Here is a 21,314-nt window from a genome sequence, read left to right as displayed (position 1 = left end):
AAAATAACTACTTCTGAAAATGAATTTATGTATGTTAATTACATCTACAGTAAATTTCTTACCTTCTGTACTTAGCCCTGGATATGAAGTAAATTTTGCCACATCTACAATTTTAACAGCAAACTGTTGACCAGTTGTCTTATGAATACAACGCCGAACTAAACTAAAAGGACCTCTGGAATGAAAAGAATAAAACTTTAAATACCGATATCTATACAGAAGATGCTCTAAAAATACCGCACAACGAAACAGTCTCGAAAAATTAATCACAGACTCGTGGTTCAAGTGAAGAAATGAATCAAATGAAGTAGGCTTTCAGATTCTGACTCTTTTGGACACTTGATGGTTTGAGACAAAACACATAAAATTTAATTGGGATCGATAACCTCCTGCCCCCACAAACAAAAAGAATGAAAAAATGTTTTTCATAATCAAACTAATGAAACAAAAGAACAATTAGCACACAATAAAAAATACCCGAGACACTAAAAAATAAATATTTCGATCCAGAAATAGTGGACTTCTACAGGAAAACGGAAACCTCAAATTCTGCTACATATCTTTAAGAAGAAATACTTAGCATCATATCTTTATCTACTGAAATTCAGTTTCTATACGATTCCTGAAATAAATAATTCTGTTATTTCCCTCGGCAGAGTCAAAATGCCATTAATCAATAGCGATAATATTTTCAGAGCCAATTTTGCATATTACAGATCTAAGAACGGTAAATAACAACTTAATTAGAAATTTCTTCATTGAACCTCAGAATAAAATGTTAGTTGTTCATATAGGTTTACTTAAATATATCATGATGAAAAGTGGCATGGTCTGAAATCCCATTTATTTGATCCATTTCTTACAATGCAGCCATAAGTTTATGATCCAAAGTTCAAGATACACGCATGGAAAATGAAATCCCAACAGTAAGAAGAATTTGTGCTAGATAAACGAACTTTGGGAGGAGTGTTTACACACCTGAAAGGTGATCAAATTAGCCTTGTTAATACACCTGAAAGATGATTCAAATTTTGCGCTAGATGAATAAGTGTAGCGCTAGTAGCGCCACCATGAACATTCAAATCACGTTTGCTTTCACCACACAATGTAAATTTCATATGTTTATTTATCTTCCGGATTGGGGCCGTAAGCGAGATTTGTGTCAAGAATGTCTTTAAGAAGACGAAGGAGGCAGTATCAGCAGCTTATTGAGATTGGAATGGATCGAACAAATGAGGTGCGAGTAGGTGTATTTTATTTTCAGGATACAGCAGAAAGATATGGCAAGGATGCACTGTGTATACGCGCTGGCAGCAGTGGACACAGAAAGGTACTGTCTTAAGAAGACAGGGCTCCTGCTGCATACGTGCCAACACTCAAAGGGAAGCGATCTTCCCTTTGAGTGTTGGCACGTATTTACCGCATGTCTGTGACGCATTGCACTGCAACAGATATTCCAGCTTTTGTTGAGCTTTCCAGCTTTTGTCACAGCAAACTGTGACAGATAGATTGCTCAAGGGACAGCTCCGCACTAGACGCTCTGTAGTGGCCACAGCTCTAACTTCAAATCACCGCCATCTCCAGCTTCGGTGGTATCAAGCTAGAACTCATTGGACGGAAGAGTGGAGATCTATTGTGTTTTCAGATGACAGAGGTTTCTGTGTTGGTGCCATTAACTGTCGTATCCTGGTTAAGAGCAAGCTATTAGCGAAACAGACACACTGGACCTACACCAGGAGTCTGGAAAGCAATTTCTTATGGCAGCAAGAACACTATCATCGGCATCCCAGCTTGACAGCAAATTTTAACGTTAGACTGGTGATTACACCAGATATGTTGCTGCGGTTGAACAATATTCCTGGAAGTATTTTCAAACATGAAGCCGCTCTCCCCATATCGCTACTATCATCCAACATGCTGTATAGTGCGTCGACATGTAGTCTTAGACTGCGAGATCATCCGATCTTCCTCCCAGCTAGCATGTATGGGGCATAATTGGACGATAAATCCAACATCCCCAATGTCATCCACAATCAAAACGGACTGCATGCAACAGGCGTGAAACTCCATCTCACAAAATGACATTCACCTATCGGACAAAATGCATACGTATTTACGTAATTGCATTCAACCTCGTGATGACAACATCGGTTATTAATGTACCACCTTCACATTCGAAATAACTTCTCTCACGCATACTTTAATCTGCGACTTTGAAACATTAATCAAATAAATATGTTACCTAGACAAATGCTTTGCCTAAATTTCATTCCTCTAAACTTATTTCTTCTTGGTGTTCAGATTTCATTTTCCATCAGTGTATATTTAATTATATAATATTTGAAAAAAAAAACGAGTATAATGCAAGTCTCATACATCAGAATTAAGATAATCCATGCTCATTTTTGGATGTAAACAAACAAAATTGCAAACACACAAATTTGGAAAATTTAACGGCAATTTTTTCGAAAAGAAATACACAAATAAACTTTTAACAAAATTACACTGCATTTATAACATGCTTTGATTAAAGAAATTAATTTTATTCACTTCTAAAATTTTATTACATTTTCTGCATAACTCTCATTTGTAGTTATCACGTATTATGAATTTGCATATGCTTTTACATAAAATGCTTTCAATCTATAATTTGTAGACCACAAGTAGTCCTCCCAGATTTCCGAAAAAGACCAAAAATAGAATTCGAATTAATTGCGTCTGCCAAACCGTACATAAAAATCTCAGAGTCCGGAAATTACACAGGCAAGTTTATCACTTTTCCTCCCAAGACTGACATTTTATGAAATTAATTATCGGCTACTTACTTACGAACTTCACACTCTAGTCTTATGAAGTAATTCAAAGCACTATGACTGTGGTTTTCTTTTTAACAGCACATATTCAGAATAGAACAGCTATGCAACAATCGGCAGGCTCATACATCTCATTAATGTAAGCACCAATATTTATTTAATTTTTCGTTAATAGGACAAAAATTATCCAATCTTCAACATCCTTGAATTATTAAAAAAGTATTTTTTCTATTAACTTATTTACTTAGTATGAAATTAAATGAATCGGAATTACCGCATTTTCCGGCGTATAAGACGCACCCTCTTTTATCTACCATTTTTGAAGGATAAAACATTATCACTGATCATTATAATGAATTTACAGTATTTTAAATATAAAGTAATACTTTCTCCAAATACCCACTCTATCTGAGAAAGAACACCTTTTAATCTCCTTCATCAACACCCAGACACTCATCTCCAGAGCTAAATGAAGAGTCACTTGAAACCTCTTCTAAATCAGCATCTGTGTCCTTACACAACAAATTGTCCTCTGTACCATCCAGTGCATTACTAATGCCACACTTCTTAAATGATTTAAACACTGTCTCTGTTTTTACAGCATCCCATGAAGCTTTGGTCTGTTCGTAAACGACGCATCGACGCACCCCGTTTTTCAGACCTATTTTCAAAGAAAAAAGTGCGTCTTATAGGACGGCAAATAAGGTAATTGTATTTTAAAAATATAAGTTTACTTGTAATAATATAAGTATGCTGATACAGTAAACGCCACTTAATGTGATCGCAGTCTATGTTATCATTCAAATATGGTTATTGAATTGCTGAAATCCCGTCCGTTTGTATACGAAAACATGGAAAATGAATCGCTTATTGTCATGTTCGGTTAATGTGATCAAATTACAGAATAAACTTTTTCAACTGATGTAAAGTCGTCAAATAAAGTGAAAATAGGTTATAAAAACCACTAAGTGTAAAAGTAATAGATTAAGTCATTAAGCACCTTGGTTTTGATTTCAGTCAACCGTTAAAATTATATAAAAAAATCAAACTTAGTTTAATGTAGATTTTGAAGGTGATCAGACACTCCCTCATCTTTAGAAGCAAAAGTATTTCTGCAGATTTCTTTTTTTTAATCCTTAGAAAATATTCCCTGAAAATATCTATGCCAAAGGTTGATTTTTGCCTAACTAAATTTTACACAGGCATGTTCTCTTCTAATGAGGGATGCACTCGAGTATTAGATGGCAGCATCGGTCAAATAATTTCTAAAAACTTTTATGAAGAGTTCATAAACAATCCTTTCTTCAGTAGCTTTCCTAAATAAAAATTAAAAGTACCTCTTTATATGTTTCTAGTTATATTTATGTTAAATTGAGTTCATTCCACTGATATTTTGAAGGACAGTCTTTCTGGTCGTTTAATATTATCAAAATAGACATAATCCCCACCTGAAAAATTTTTAGAAACGTTGTTTTAAATAAATCATTACTTTTGAGTAGACAATCAGTGTTTAATATCGATTTTCAGTTTTGTTGTTAACATATGTAAAGAATTTATTCACTGTTTTTTAGACGAACGTAGTTCACGAAGCGGGTTCCAGCGCAGGTGCGCAATCTAAAAGTGCTCGCAGCATGTTGAGTCCAGCATCTGCATAGTTTATAGATATAAACGCAGCTCTGCATGAAGTGATGGATTAATATGAAATATCAGCAATATGATAGCGATACATATCTTAACAATAGAACAGCAATAGCTTGTCCGAGGGGAGTTTAAGAAGGGGTAATACGGTGAGTAAATGTCTAGTTCGGTGGCTCTGCTGCTGCGCTGAAATAGTGGAGAAAGAAAGAAAAAGATTTGAAAGAACAGTGCGGGAAAAAAAAAAAAAAAAAAAAAAAAAACCGGCAAGGATTGATAGAAAACTTAGAAGGTATAGGGAATAAGGAAATTTAATCCACCAGCATTTAAGTGGATAAGGAAAATAAATACCAAATAACTGAAAGTGAGATAAGCATAATTTTTCTGACATTATTACTGAAAGCAGTTCTCCGAAATTCCTATCGTTGTTATCACACGTGAGAATGGGTTTCGTGTTATTTTGCACTTCATGATTTTTCTGTGAAATGTCCTTGCAAAGTGAGCTGAGAGTTTTATTATAGCATTCACGATGGAGAGCTTCATCTTATAAAGCATCCAAAGTGCCCGGCTTGCCTGAAGTAATAATTTTGTACAACTTGCATTCTTTTATTGAATTTGGATTCTTTCAATTTGAAATAGATGACAAGTCACTGGTGTAACTCTAGACAAGACATACGCAGGCGATAGCGGGATGCAGAACGGCCTTAACAGAGTAATTTTTAATTGATAAATAAAACATCGTGCTGAACAATTAAGGGGGAAGTGTATCTTTACTTGGTACTTGGGCAAAATCTGTAAAAGGCTTCCATGTAAGACGATAATTTAGGATCACACCTAATTATCGGGCTTGCTTGGTCAGAGAATTGCAATACTGGACATGAGAAGCTGATGCTCATTGTCATTCTTTTGCTTCGTGAACAGAACAGAAGCAGACTTTTGCTATATGATTTGACTTTTCCATGAAGCCAGGACTAAAATGCACAGATGTGTATTTAGAGTGCTTATTTAACTAAGCTACGAGACGTATTTTGAGTAAGAACTGCACTGTCATTTGTGTACATAGCTAGTGTTGCATTTTATGTAGGAGGATACCGTTCGCATAAAGACTAAATAAGATACGGTCAAGTAACGCCCTTGTGGAACGCCAGCTAAAATAAAACGTCGCAAGGAGAAAGTGTTAGTGCCACGAACGACAAAGTATTTGAGTTGTAGATGCGAAGAGATAATGCTCATTAAGTACCCTGGAAAACCCAAAATAATAAGTTTGCGTAAAAAGCCCTCCAGGCAGACAAGGTCAAAAATCTTAGCAACGGCAAGGAACACTGCGGCAGTCTTAGTTTATTCTGTGGCTGTAGGAAATCCTTTCAGTGACAAGATACGTTTGGTGCAGGGTCGAATGCTTTCGTCTGAATCCATACTGCTTGACAGGATCAATATCTAGTTCTTATCGAAGAAAAGGAGAAACCGATGAAGCATCACGTATTCCACAATTTTACTGCTGAAAGAAGGCTAATTAGTCGGTATTAAAAAGGGTCAATGGAAGATTTTCCAAGCTTTAAGATGATGGTTATCTTTACATAAAAAAGGGAAATAACCAATTTTCAGGAAAATATTAATAATTCTGAGGAAATTGAAAATCATAGCAAGCCCCGCGTGCAGGATCATCTCATTTGAAATGGTGTCCATTCTCGCTCTATTTTCTTGTCTTGATCTTGGCGACGTGCTACAATTTTTTTCGTTGGAGGGACAGAATTGTTATTAATGTAAAACTCAGAAACAGTGATCGGCGACTGATTCAGCTTTCTCAGCTTCAGTGTATACAGTTTCTTGGGGGCCGTTAAGGGACAGAATAATCTTGTAGTGTTTATTGAATTCGGCATTAGCCTCCCAGACAGGATTTTTCTTTGGGTATAATGTATTCGGATAAGTAACCCAGTCAAGTTGCGCTTCTTTGCGAGTGTAGAGAATGATTTCAGGATCAAGTTCTATTGTGAATATTCTTCCATTTGATCAGGTAATGAATCGTAGAATTTCCAGTACCTAGTTTTATCAGCAACGGGCTTGCTATTATTATCGAGGGTTATAAGCAGGTCTGAACCACAATTCTTGATGAAAACTCACTCCCATCATGTACGGTACATGTTAAATACTGAATGTTGTTTTGGGCTCTGGTTATATTCTGAGCAGTTTGTAATAGAAGCGCTTTGGTATGGTGTCATATGGCATCTGATTGCATTTTCTTTTAACGAAGGGAGAAATCCAAGTTAATGATCAGAAGATTGTGATCGAATGAATGTTCGTTTAGACTTTCTACATGAATGTGTGTAACAACTACGTATAAGGAAAAGTCTATAACTGAGGTAGAAGTATAGCCATAACGTATTGGTATTCGTAAAGATAAGATTTTAATTTCGGCCGATATGGCAAAACGCTGAATTAGGTAAACTAGGTAAGTGTTATTAACACAGTTCCAATCACGGTGACGTTCTGTGACGTCTCCATCTAGAATTAGCAGAAGCTTTTTCAGACGCAGAATTTCAAATGAAATGCAAACCTTGCAGAGATTTATGCGGTGTTAAAAATCAAAACATGGTAACAGCGGCATAAAAATACAGAAATTTTCTTTTAATAAAATCAAAATTTCTATTTTAGCTCTTGTAAGTTGCTAGTAATGTTACTAATCCCACAACACATGTGCAGGAATTCAATTTTAGGGAAAAGATTTTTGAAAATAGTGTATCGCATATTCCAGCGTATAAGGCGCACAGGTGTATAACGCGAACTTATAATTTCAAACTACACTTTTTTAATTTTTAGGTATATTCGCTCTATAATATACACCTTTTTATTTACGAAGAAACCTGAAAGATGCCTGTGCGGTGCTCTTATCTTTTGAAGTCATTAATTCGAAGATTTTTCTCAGGCTTTTGAACAATGGCATACTGAACTGAAAAGCGATAAGGAAAACAATATGTGTCTCGGGAAATGCTTACAAGCAGGGCTAGAATATTAGAAGCAGTGCTGATAGTAAGTATATAAAGGCACTTCTTCCCAGCAGTATATGCTTATACCCAATCCAAATGAAAAGTATTTTTAAAGCATTTGAAAATGTCAAACAATTAATGAAAATTGGTAAGTGTAGCAAATTACATAACTCTAAACATGGAGGCATTAGTGCAAGATAAATAAATAGTCTGTTCTACTTGTGAAATGGGAATAACCTTGGGTTTATCAAAACTAATGATGTTAAAGGTTTGCAGGCATATCACTGATTAATATATTATATGTCAAATGGTAGTAGTTTCCATGCAACTGATAATTGCAACCGATAAAGTATGTTTAAGTTGGTTCAGACTAACTGAAGAGGAAGGAACAATAGATCAAATTCAGATTAAACGATTATTCAGATTTGATTACATTTTTCAAGAAATATCACAGAGCAGAAGGTAAATCCTAGCCTACAGAAACCAACATCTTACTCCTATGCGATTAATGACTGCTTATTAAAAAATACTGACTGGACCACCAAAACTTGACCTCTGCAGAGTGGCATTCACGTAGATAAATCCCCCTCTTACAGCTCTTCGCTGATGAAAGGATACAGTTGTGGAACAGAAAACATAAAAACAATGCAAGAATCAGTCCTCCCAAAAATAGTTCCATTCAAGGAGGACAATGTAGCAGTCCTCTCATGAGATACATTAGGCTCATTAAATGTGTCTGGAAATTCCCTTAAACGTATGAAAGCTAATCATCTACATGACTTTCCGACCTTCATATATACTGAAGGAGCGATTATTTAAGCAGAACGGCACACTACATTAGCAGGCTGAACTATGACCATTCAAGCACGTCTGAACATTCTTTTGAGTTCACAACCATACAATGGTATTCCAAATGCCCAGATTTTCGCTCATATTATAAACACATTTTCTACATTTTTGAAGCTCAGAAACATAAATAAACAATGACGCCCTCACCGGGATTCGAACTCCGGGCCTCCCGACGGGTAGTCCAAAGTGTTTTGTAATTACACCACAAAGACACTCTGTAAGGCGGGTGAAAAAGCTTAGATTTTCCCCCAACTTAAGGGCAACTGGGGAGAAGCGAATTCAATCACCAAATACTGATGCTGACGAATTATTGTTTACGACCATTTAGTTGTAAAACCTTTTTCAGAATTATATAGAAGCCGGGAAACATGAATAATCAGCGATGCCCGAGATTCGAAAACCGAACCTCCTGATTGTTAGCCGGTTGTGCTTTCTAATTGCACTAGGATGGGAGAAAATCTTTGTAATATATCTCTTTGCAGAGAAACCCGGACAAATAACCTTTTAAAAACCATGAACTATAAATACATAAATAAAATTTAACGGTGATTATCTGAAAGTACAATCACCAGTTCTTTTATGCAAATACATATTTACTTATAACAAATACTTTTTATAATTTGTACCGTTTAACAGAAAATTAATATTTTCAACAATTTTTATACAACACTAACAACAGTGAGAGATCCTGCTTTCTTTAAGAAGTAAGCATAGCGATTTTATTCATTCCTCCTTTTTCATAAAAAGTTGTGCATACGTTCCTGTTTACACATATATTTAAAATCTTCGGCTCTTTTACTACACGATATTAAACAATCGCAGTGACAAATGAAATACAACGAAAATATATTACATTTCCTTGATAACATAATACAAGTCACATGTGTACAGTTTTTGAATAGAACATGAATATTTTATTTTTATCGCAGATTTAACTAACGTAAAAGATCACAAATTCTTAAAATATTTCTTGAAAAATTCACATTATTTAGCAATGAAAGAATGCAAAGAATAGCCTCGATCTCTATGTTAATTGGCTAATACACATGAGATGACCAGCAACGTCGTTCGATTCTGTTTAGAGAACCGGAGCACGTGTTCAGACATATCTACTCCACATCTATATCAATAGCGCACCATAAGATGTCACTGAAAAATGAACCTTGCTGTTCTTTTTATACGTAGTTCTGGGAAAAGCTAAACGATTTCAGACTCCAGAAATTATGTTTTGGGGTGCAGATAATGAAATATTAAGAAAAGTCTATAAAAAAGTCATCAGAAATTTTTGGAATACGTCGGGAGAAAGATATCGTAAAACGTCCGAAAATCAGGAGCCTCCCGCCTAAATCTGAAAAGCTGGTATCGTGTTCTCTCTGGATACCGCTGTGTGAAATATTAGATTTATGAATCTAGGACCAACAGTAAAATGAAGTTCTGGACAATGTTTAACATGCAGCGATAGCAGTTTTTCTTGCAACTTTCCGATATATGATAGTGTTGATATTTCAATATGTATACGTTGTTGTTTGTATTATTAGAGGGTCTATATGCTATTACAAAGATGTGTCTTAGGTTTCGATCATTCCAGTGTATAGCACATCACATTACATGATTATCTTTGATAATATAAAGTCGATAATATTAATAAATTATGCATTTATGGCTGAATTTATCTCTAATCAACGTACAAAATTATTGTTGAAAGAATTGATATAAAATTGAATTTCATTGTTAAAAAAGACAGAAAAACGCATTAACATATTTCTGACGTATAGTCTGCTAAAAATATTAATTTTATAAAACTCAAATTCTATTACTTTTAGTAGATTTTTATTAATAGTTTTATTTACGCAAAACATGCAACAATTATCTGTTAGTTTCATTTTAGGCTTGAACATGGCAGGGAAAGGAATCCGAAGGTCTTATATTCATTTTATTTGTCTGCTTTTGAATTTCACCAAATGTTGGGAAGGGGGTAGGGAACTTCACCACTCGCGGAGTGGCGCGAGAGAACGAAGTGCAAAAAATGCCACGCATGCTTTAACGACTCTTTCCCTGAATATTCCACCAACACACACGCCTACACCTGCATATTTGCTCGGAAGCATAATTTAGGCCTTTCGTTCAATACTTTTCGGGAAAATCGCTAAAATATGCAAAGTCTCTTAATTCTGTATCACCCTTGTAACTTCTCATTCTTTTCTACTTCAGTGTTCTACAAAACGACATGCTAAAGCAATTAATTAGTCTTATCAGACTGGACAAAATGAGGAGAGGGAATTACACAGCTTATTAAAATGTTTTTGCATTTTTAATAACGAAAGTAATAAAGAATTCAATATTATAACTTAATACCATTAAAACTATGACATTTTGTTTCTGATGATAGACACAAGTAATGTTTAGGTGTCGCCCAGCCGGTATAGCAGTTAGTGACCGAAACGCCGTCGCATGGATCTCCGACTTAAAGTTCTACACCAATCAGAGTTATGCCCATGCAACGGAAAAAAATCTACCATCCACCACCGGGGCCATTCACTGAATCAATGATAGTAATATTACAATGCTAAATTGACAATGTCATCTATACAATAATTGTTACATAATAATTCGTATGAGAAAAATACAATCAATCATTACATTGTCATGGATAGGATCTATATTGTGGAGGATTTGTGTTGTTTATATTATATATTAACCAGTTTCTAAACTTATGTCTACTTCAATAAGTCATAACTTCATGTTCTTATCAGTTACACACCTCATGATTTGTGTGTCCGTATTATTGTTGCAGTTATCGACAGAGTAGGCCAGTCACATCAGTTCAGACAGTTGATAGCCCAAAGTATATGATGTTGTGCACACTATTCTATGTTCATATAAACAGAATTCTAAGTTAACTTTTGTTAAGTTCATTGTTCGCGTAAATACTACTTGTCCACTTCAATACATCATAACTTCGTGACCTTAACAGTTTGCACACCTCATTATGTGTGTCCATAGCAATTTCCACACTGTGTCGCAGCTATCCACAAAGCAATCACGAAATTGCAGTTGGGAAGTTCATTGTAATATGTAAACTATTTTACTATTATCCATAGAAGCAAATGTTTTGTAAATAATAATTTGGCTCTCAGATGATTAAAAAAAAAAAAGAAAGAAAGAAAAAAAAAGAAAGAAAGAAAAAAAAAGAAAGAAAGAAAGAAGGAGAGAAAGCTAATTCTTAAATTTTTTCAATACAATTCTAAATTGTGCAAAACTACAGATTTCGATTTCGAAAAGTCTTCTGGTGCCAGTAGCCATTTAAAGGTGCTGCTGCAAGAAATTGCCGTTTCTTTCTGCCGTTAGTGTTAAATACCGATCCTCAGTTTGTGTTGTAGCAGGAGTACGACCTTTTTTGCAATTTTCGGCAAACATTACCAGTTTCCAGAAACCAATTCTATAGTCTGGAAATGATACTTTGAGAAACACCCAACGCTTGCACTACAACGGATTGCGTTTGACTCGTCTTTAAACGACCGACGGCCCTCCAGGCTTTTAATTCCCCTAATTCATCTTGCTATATCGTATTCACTGTTACAAAACGTTCAAAGCGTATCAATTATTTTAATTTCCTCCTACAGAAGAAATGCTGTAGATCGCTTTTCACTCCTTATCTAAAACGCGTAGTTTTCGAAGTCACAGACAAAAGTTGCATATTCCCTCCCGACTTTGTAGTAGTTGTAATTTTTCTTTTTAACCGCCTCTCTTTCATAAAAAAATTGCCGATCATATGGTTATTTCAAACTAAATTCATAATATTCCGTAATTGTTTTGAGCAGTGCATTCTGTGTATAATGCCATTTCAGATTTGCTATCCTTGGGTCAGATTGTGCTTGGATTTGATCTGTTGATACTGATATACTGAAGTTAATGAACCAAAAAGATTTATCAGGTTAAGGTAAGACTTACCATATTTTTTAAATTATATATGAGTATGGAACAGCTTGCGCATAACCTCATTTTTTAATATACCAGTCGCGTAAATTAGTTTTTTGAAAAAATCAATATATATGTATATACACTCTTTTGCAAAAAAACGAAGCATCAAGAACGATTTTTGCGATCGTGACGAAATTTGGTATGCAAAAATATCTTGATTGAACATGCAAATGATCAAAGTTTCAAGGCAAATGAACAGGAATTGCGATCATAGTGCGCAATTCGCAAAGTATAGAACTAGTAACAGAGGCGGAAAATTTATCTTTTTTTATTGTTGCCATCGTAATTCCGTAAAGATGCCACTACGAAGACATTACCAGACAACTGAACGACTTCGAACGTGGTCGCATTACAGGGTTGGGTGAAGCTGGGTGGTCATACCCAGTAATAGGGCACCACCTGCAGCGTACAGATACTGCTGTGCAAAGATGTTGGCAGCAATGGTTGCTACAGGGAAATTGCCGACGAATTGAAGGCTGTAACGTCAGAACACCCATGTTGGGTGCAAGAAAAGATAGGTTGTCTTTCAAGAAAAGATAGGTGTCAGAACACCAGTGTTGGGTGTAAGAAAAAACAGGTTGTCTTTTAAAATATTTATTTTGAAAACTTAATAAGAAATTCTTGAATAAATATTAAAATAATTGAATCATTTCAGCCATAATTCATACAAAGGACGCTGACGCGGCAACGACGCTAAAATGCGTCTGCTTTCACTTGTTTACAGCATCAAGCTTTTACACTAAGCCCTCTCTTCGTTTTTGTTACAACCTGGAAAAGAAACTTAATTAGTCCCTAATTATGTCCGGAAACCACCCAGGGAAGTTTCCCCTGCACCTCTCTTCCAAAGGTCTGCTGTCCATTCTGTTCTCTGACAACAGTTATCTCTCATTACAAGGCTCTGGAAGGCCAAAGAGCACAAATGCAAGGCAAGATAGGATGATTATTCGCCAGGCCCGAACCGCCCCCAACGGTATCTGTCGACTATTCAACGCACTACAGCCACGTCTATACCTCCCGTGGTACCGTCCACCATCTCACGGCGCTTGTCTGAGGCGGTGTTACGCTTACAGAGGCCTTTATAAGACGTTTGCCTTTGACCCCGCAACATTGGCGGAATCGTCTGGAGTGGTGTCGCAACCGATCATCATGGGTGAAATCGTATAGTGTTCAGCGATGAATCCCGCTTCAATCTTGAAGCAGATGACAACCGTGTTCGTGTCTGGAGAGGACGGGGAGAGCGGTCCCAATTAACCTTTGTTTTACAAAGGCATACAGCCATAACCCTGGTGTGAAGGTGTGGGGCGCTATTTCTTATGACAGCAGGTCATCCTCCGTACATCTTTAACAACTCAACGATATGTTGATGCCACCTTGCGGCCGGTTGCATTACCCTTCATGGCACGTTATCCTGCTGCCATTTTCCAACAAGATAATGCCAGGCCACATACGGCTCGCTTATCTCTGGACTGCCTCCGTGCGGTTGATACTCTTCCTTGGCCTGCAAGGTCCCAGACCTTTCACCAATCGAACATGTCTCGGATATGGTAGGCTAACAGATTCGGGCACCACAAAATATCGCAGATCTGGAGCGACAACTGATGAATGCCAGGCAGAATGTGTTGCAGGATGACATTAGGAACCTCTACTACTTCTTGCGCCGACGAATTCAAGCATGGATTTCCGCCAGGGGCGGTTCAACCAAGTACTAATTTGAACACTCAATGGGTGATTGTGAGCCGTGAACAGGTACTATGACCTTGATTTTTTAATCATTTTATTATCTGTGTATGAGCTATACACATATACAATTTCATCAAAAACAACCACTTCCTTCATGCTGCTCAGATTTTTTTTTTTTTTTTTTTCAAAAGAGTGTATAATGGTTTTAATGGATCCTGAAAATGTAATTCAGTGGGACCAGCTAGTAAATAATAATAATTGAAATAAATCAGTGTTTATTGCTTTTAAATCGCTTAGTCCGTTAATTAATAACAGAATACATTCGGAAGAAAAATTAAATATCTTACGCTTTGTAGAACTGCCGTGTGGAAAATAAAAATACTGGTTTAATCCGGGCAGTGGTAACACACTCCTTTTAAAAAGCTGAGTTTGTTGACCGAATTCGAAAGACAAATATATTTCGTTTCCCAGAGTGGCAACATATTTATTTTATATCGTTGAGTTTTCTGAAGAAATTTGAGACATATATATGTTACACTTTGCCGAGTGGCAATACAAAGCTTTTATAGTGTTGAGTTTTTGATCAAAAGTTCCTAAATTCACAAAATAGGAAACAAATAATAAAAAATTCTAAATTTTGGCTTCGTGGTGTCCGCGTTCGGGATGAAGACTAAGTGTGTTCTAGGTGCCGCCGTTTCTCCACAATGCGATTAATTCGAAAGATAATACTGCGTTTTCTTGAATGGCAACACACTTATTTTATACCGCTGAGTTTTCTGATTAAATCTGAAACATAAATATGGTACGCTTTGCGAAGGGGCAACACAAAGCTTTTAAATCCCCGAGTCAAAAATCCCTGAATCAAAAGTTCCTAAAATTCGCACAAAATAGAAAAAAAATAAAAACAAATTCGAAATTCAAAATTTTGGCTTCAAGGTGCACATGTTCGAGTGTAGGACTACGTGTGTTCAAAATTTGATGGCTCTTGATGCTACCGTTTTTTCGCAATGCGAAGACCATTCAAACATATATACAGATTCTTCATTATTTAATAACAAATTAAGTTCAGTATATATACATAATCTGACATGTGTTTAAATAAAAGTGTTTACGTGTGCGTATGTGAAATGCTCAAGTACTGGCAACATGGCATCCAAGACGTCACCAAGAATCTACTCCCCCCCCCAAAAAGTGAAGGTAATAAATACAAATTTTTATCAGTCTGACTTTTTAACACTTTTCTCTCTTTAGTTCGAGTATCACTCGGTTCATCTTCTGATATTCCGAGCTATAGCTCTTTTTATCTTTTCTATTATTTTCCTTTTCCTCTTGCAAATATTGACCTTTTACTTAAAAAATATATATATACAGACGGCAGCACCGAACAGATATCGAGCTAGAAATAGGGTTTTGTAGTTTGTTTCCGAGATTATTTCTTGTGTTTTCTGCCATTTATAATATAATAATGCACAGTAGCGTTTTTATTCGTGTTATGCTAACGGATTTATTTCATTTTTTCTACTCCTAAAATAGAGTAATGTCTCTAAAAAGTTATTTGGCTATGGAAACAGAAAAAGACGTCTCATACAAGAGAAAGCAATGAAGAAACACCCACAGATATCAAATTATTTTAGTCCTAATTGAAGCAGTGGGAACAATGCAATTTCTTCAGTTACCTGTGTATGTCATCTAATGATTACGAGGTCAAACCACTAAAAATATTGTACTTTCTTAAGATAATAACAGATGCACGTATGAATTAAAAGATCATCGCAGCTGTTTAGTCTTAGGAAGGGGTAGGAAATACTTTTAAACGTCTTTTTAGTGAATCAGGCTGGCAGGGTCGTGCGATGGATCTTGCACAATGACTTTTTGTGGTGCTTACTTGTTTGTCAGGACACGACAAGAAGGGGAAAAACACCGCTCCCCAACAGAAATGTAACGAATATTACAATTTAAAATAGCATTTACGCACTTAATTTCGTTATTTTAAATAGTCTCAGCCGGTGAACACGGGGTCACGACAACCCCGTATGAAGACAAACCAATGAAATACAAAATGTGCAAGTAAATTCAAAGCATATAAAGCAAGAAATCGAGTGTATGAATAATCAAACACTTTAATAAACTTATAGCTCCACATGCATTTTTATTTGCATTACAAACACTGTGTTGTAAAAACAATTATTAATATATAGTTAATGTGAAACATGAAATCTCCAATGTTGGTTTGCAACTACTTTATCCAACGTAATCCAACGTTAGGTTCCAACGTAATCATAATCTTTAATACCGAATGTAAATTTTCATTAATAGTTTGTGACGGACATTTACTTTTCATGTACTTTATTAACGAAAAACTTCTTTCAGATAAATATGTCAATTCAAATAAAATTATATGACATAATCTGCAGAAATTCAGGACGAAATGTTCTTTCCCTAAGCTCTCTTTTCTGATAAGTCTTTATGTCTAAAAAATATTTATATTTCAGGGTTTAATTTCTAAATTATAGCTGCAAGAAGCGATAAAACTATATCCTTCGGCGGATGCAAATGCTTTCTGCATATCTAGTGCTCTCAGTTTAGGTTGACCGATAATATAATCATGCGTATATAAGCACATATACACTGAAAAAACAGATGCGCATTTGTGTTGCAGGTTTTGGTAATTTTCGCATAAAATCAGGCAAGAAAATGATAAAAATGTCACTGGGAGGCTTCGCCTACACCTGGTCTAATAACAGTAATAATATCACACTCACAGCCGGAAATGCTGGGAGTGTTGAGAACTTTAAAATAATAATAATAATAATAAATATCAACTAGAATGATCCAGCATACTGGCCAGATGAAATATCAGTAGATGAAAGTGATCACATAATTATAAATGAGGAACAACCTACTAAAAAACACTACAGTTTTCCAAAAGATGAAAATAAACGTGACAGAGATGTATAGGAAAATAAACAATGGTGAGAATTTTCTTAGAAAGTGGTTTATTTATTCGGAGAGCACCAATAAAATGCATTACTTTTGTTGCAGAACTTTTGGCTTCCCCAGTAAGCCAATGTCAAGAAAATCTGGAATTACTGACTGGAAGCAAGCCTATAAATATTTAGTTACACCAAAATTCAGTACATCAGCTGAAATGATTAAAGCAGCGGTTCACAACCTTTTGAGTAATTTTGTAGCATCTAAACGAAAACTGAAAATCTTTAGTACCACCACTACATTTTAGAGAGATTATTTTTCAGTTTTTCTATAAAAATATTTTTAAAAATATATAATGCCATTTCCACAACCTATTGGCTATTTGTATTAAATATGCACACATAAAAAATTAGATTAAAAATTCGTTACAATTTTAATTAACAAAATTTAAGTTATAATACTTTAATTCTAAAACTTAGTCTGAAATTTGAGCTTGTTTAAGACAGACAGATCAATTTTTTTATGTTTGCTCTTGTATCACTTGGTTTTAACGGTAAGTTAGGATCCACTTTGTTCTATATTTTATTTTGAAATATAGCATGCAAGAAAATTCTTGTTCACACAAATAGTTTGTGCAAAGAAAGACACAATAAAAATTTACTAGCTTTATTTTAAATGCCTTTAAATTCTTTTCTTCGGTTCAGCCAAACGTTAATAAGTGTGCTATTTTTGAAATCTTCAATTAGAGTTCGATCCCAGCCCATTTTGATGGAAAAAATTACAAGCTACATAGGTATGTAAGAAGGATTTCAGAATTTGCTCTAAAAAATAGTTAACTAACGTACTTTCAATTGGCTTTATTTCACACGCTACGGTCTTGAAGAGTTATCATGGATTTTCCACTAAAGAATAAGCATCTTACTGAAATTAGAAAATGTACGGCTCGCGTAATGTCTGCACCCGGAAATTTGCGTTCAGATTTTTGGATAAAACGTGCGGACATTACATGAGCATATGCAATATGTAATTAGAATTTAACATGCTAACTCAAGACTGCAATTACAAAAATACTTCAGTATAAAAGATGTGCAGTAAAAGCAACTCAACTATAATATCTCGCTTGCCAAATGTAAAATGTTTTAATGTGTGTAAAGCTTTTACACTCTAGAAATCTTTGGAACATTATGTGACAAATGTTGGTTTACATATTCTTTTTAATTACATTTAAACAATAAAAACTTTGTTTTGTTAGATGCAAGAGTATACAAGGGGTGATCAAATGAAAAGGTGCGAAACGACACGGTGGGTACAAATGTAGACTTTATTCAAAATATACACCATAGGACTGAGCACAACGATCCCACTGATAAACAAGCCGCAGGATTCGTTATTCCCAGAATTCCTGTGGCCGTGACGAGACCCAATCCTTCACAGCGTCCTTGAGTACGTCGTCCGAGTTGAAGCGCTTCCCTTTCAGGTGTTTCTTCAGTGGACCAAACACATGGAAATCGCAGGGCGACATGTCCGGACTGCAGGACGGATGGTCCAACGTCTCCCACTTGAACTTGGCCAGTTCCATGTGTTTGACTCTGGAGACGTGTGGACGCGCGTTATCATGGAGCAGCCCCGGTCTTTTGTTCTGGATGGACCTGCGTAGACGTCGGAGTATCTCACAGTACATATCGGAGTTAATGGTTTTTCTGTGCTCTAGGAATTCCACAAGTAGCAGACCTTGAACGTCGAAAAAGACGGTGAGCAACACCTTGCCTGCTGACGGCACGGCTTTGAACTTTTTAGGGGGAGGTGACGACGCATGCTTCCACTGCATGCTGTCCCGCTTTGTATCTGGTTCGTAGTGATGGCACCAGGTCTCATCACCTGTGACGATCCGCTCCATGAAAGCGGGGTCTTCCTGATACCAAAACAGATGTTTCAGTGCAAGCCCCATACGCAGTTCCTTTTGCTGGTCGGTGAGCTGCTTCGGAACCCAAGCGGCACACACCTTCCGATATCGGAACCTGTCGTGAACAATTGTCCATACGCTTCCATAGCTGACAGCCACCTTCACCGCCAACATTCGCAATGTGACACGCCGATCACTTTTCACTAAATCGTCCACCTTGTCGATGAGATCGCTCATGATGAGTGTTTGCCTGGCCTGTGGTCACCACCCACACTCTCCCGGCTTGCCCGAAAACGGGCACTCCATTTTCTGACACACTTGTCAGAGACACATTTCTCCCCGTAAACTGTCACCATCCGGCGATGAATAGCTGCCGGTTTCTCACCTTCCGCTGTCAGAAATCGGATAACACCTCGCTGCTCCTCAGTCGTTGAATTTTGCAACGCGAATGCCATCCTGTCCTCATACGGACTACCGAATCATTTGGACGCCGCTTTTGATAAGAGCCTCTGCTGTCTCCTGCGCATGCGGGCGCCCGCGCATGCTCCGATCCCAGTCAGAGACTCCAATCGCATCCCGAGATGCCTCACTACGTTCTACCATGGCGAAATATGCAAATATTTAACTATTACGTTATGTCGTTTGGTACCTTTTCATTTGATCCCCCCTTGTGTATATTTATGTTTAGAAAGAGGGAAGAAATAGTTATATGACTTTCCTGTCAGTTTATGCTTTAACGAAATTCGAAGAATTTGAAATTTATGAATCAAACAAAAATTGTTGAAAATACGGGAACTTTTAAGATCAATGTATAAGGAGAAGGATCAAATGTGTGACAGGTCTTCATACGGTCACATTTACCTTTAAAAATAAACGGAGTTAAAGAATAGAATGCTAGTTCGTAAATTCTGAAACGAGCAAATCAAAATATTGCTAACCCTTCAAAATATTTTCAACAATAAAATCAAGTTGGAAATTTATAAATATGCAACTACAGCTTTGTTTCGAAATGAATTTTTAACATCAGGGTGCATTTTATATAAAAGACATCCAGTTTTAAATAGAAAGCAGACGCATTTATTGCAGCAGAAAGAATATAAAGAAAACTAATAGACAGAAGTTTTGAAAAGTATAACATCAAGTGTAAAAATGTCAGACAGATCAGGTCTAGTTTAAAGCTCATGATGAAGGCTAAACTTTAATTTGGAAAGGAAGTTATGTGGCATGCTTGGCATACCCGAGTTACTAAGACAGCTTTTGAAACTACATTAGTAGAGATCATTACACATTTCGGACAAGGAACCATGATAAGTCAACTGAGCCCTACCAACAACATTCCTTATTTATCTCAATGAAAAAAAAATTAATTAATTATTCATTAAAATGTGTTTTATTATGTAGCTGAATTGTATTAACTAGCAATGTACATATTATTATCTACTATGAAACTTTCTTCTTTCAATAGAATGCTTTCAATACATGCTAACCACTTTATACCACAACAGCATTCAGTGAAGTAGAATGTGATAATTCCTCATATTCTCCCTTAATTAAAGGGTGACTGGGAAGAGACCATCTCGACCAAATCCAGGCAGTCACAAGTATTTATCCCTCCATTTTACTTCGGGTGCTATTCTAGAGACCATTAGTCATTTGAAACTAAGAAATACGAAAAATAAACTGCGCTTTATCCGGGATTCGAACTATAAATCTTCCAGTTGACATGGTAATCGTTTACAGACATGGTAGTAGATATGGTAATTGTTTACACAAAAGTACGTACAACGCGGAAATAACTACTTGCCCATATCATGAAGAGCGGTTTTTGAGTTTTCATAGTTTCATCAACATTCTCATCTGGCGCAAACTTTCGAGATCCAGCATTTTCTGCAGACTTTTTTTCCCACTGATCCAACGATATACATGTCTGTAACACACTGAAAACCTGCATTCGCTTATGTTTTATCACATACATCTTAACCATAGATTTTTTAATGGGCGCATTCAGACAACAGCCTAGCCTGGAATGAAGTAATGCTCTCACCTGGCAGCTTACCTTTTGATGTTGGCATAGGAACAACCATACGTTTACGAATATTTATCGTTGTTATGACTTAAGAACTCAATCGACAAGCAATATTTCATATTTTCAGTATTTACAAACATCGCTGACTGACAACATTTGATAGCCTCTGAAAAATGAAACAATAATAGAATCTGTGTTGGCTTTCCCTTTTATACTGCCAAATGATAATACACCGAATTGTTGTCCTTACACGAACCTTTTTTTCCCCCTCGAATTCAAGTTAACACGATTTCAAAATAAATCTATCATTTTCTCTTTTGTCAATTCATTTCTATCTTTAGTGCCATTCCGATTTAACATAAGCGGTTCAAGACAATTTCTAAGAATATTTTCTCGCTAAATTCTAAAAAAAATTTGGTACTTTTCCGTTTTGCCGGCGCAAGCGATAAAGTCGCCAATAATGATACAACCGATGCCAAACGGAATATTCTCGCTGGTAACCTTTTACGCCT

General features: G+C 36.1%; 1 protein-coding gene across 1 annotated transcript in view; it reads right to left on the bottom strand.

The window, feature by feature from the left end:
* The window catches only part of LOC118183902 (peripheral plasma membrane protein CASK-like), a 367,998-nt gene that overhangs the window by 331,882 nt on the left and 14,802 nt on the right, over positions 1-21,314 (bottom strand). Inside the window, exon 2 of the mRNA XM_085807886.1 lies at positions 63-175. Coding sequence (XP_085664012.1) covers positions 63-175 — 113 coding nt within the window. The remainder of the gene's footprint in view (positions 1-62; positions 176-21,314) is intronic.

This window comes from Stegodyphus dumicola, chromosome X1 (genome assembly GCF_044657685.1).
Source record: "Stegodyphus dumicola isolate Sdum_Otavi_A_Nest chromosome X1, ASM4465768v1".
In the NCBI taxonomy this organism is placed as follows: Eukaryota; Metazoa; Arthropoda; class Arachnida; order Araneae; family Eresidae; genus Stegodyphus; species Stegodyphus dumicola.
The sequence above is the reverse complement of the archived record's forward strand: the minus strand, read 5'-3'. Positions and strand labels throughout refer to the sequence as shown.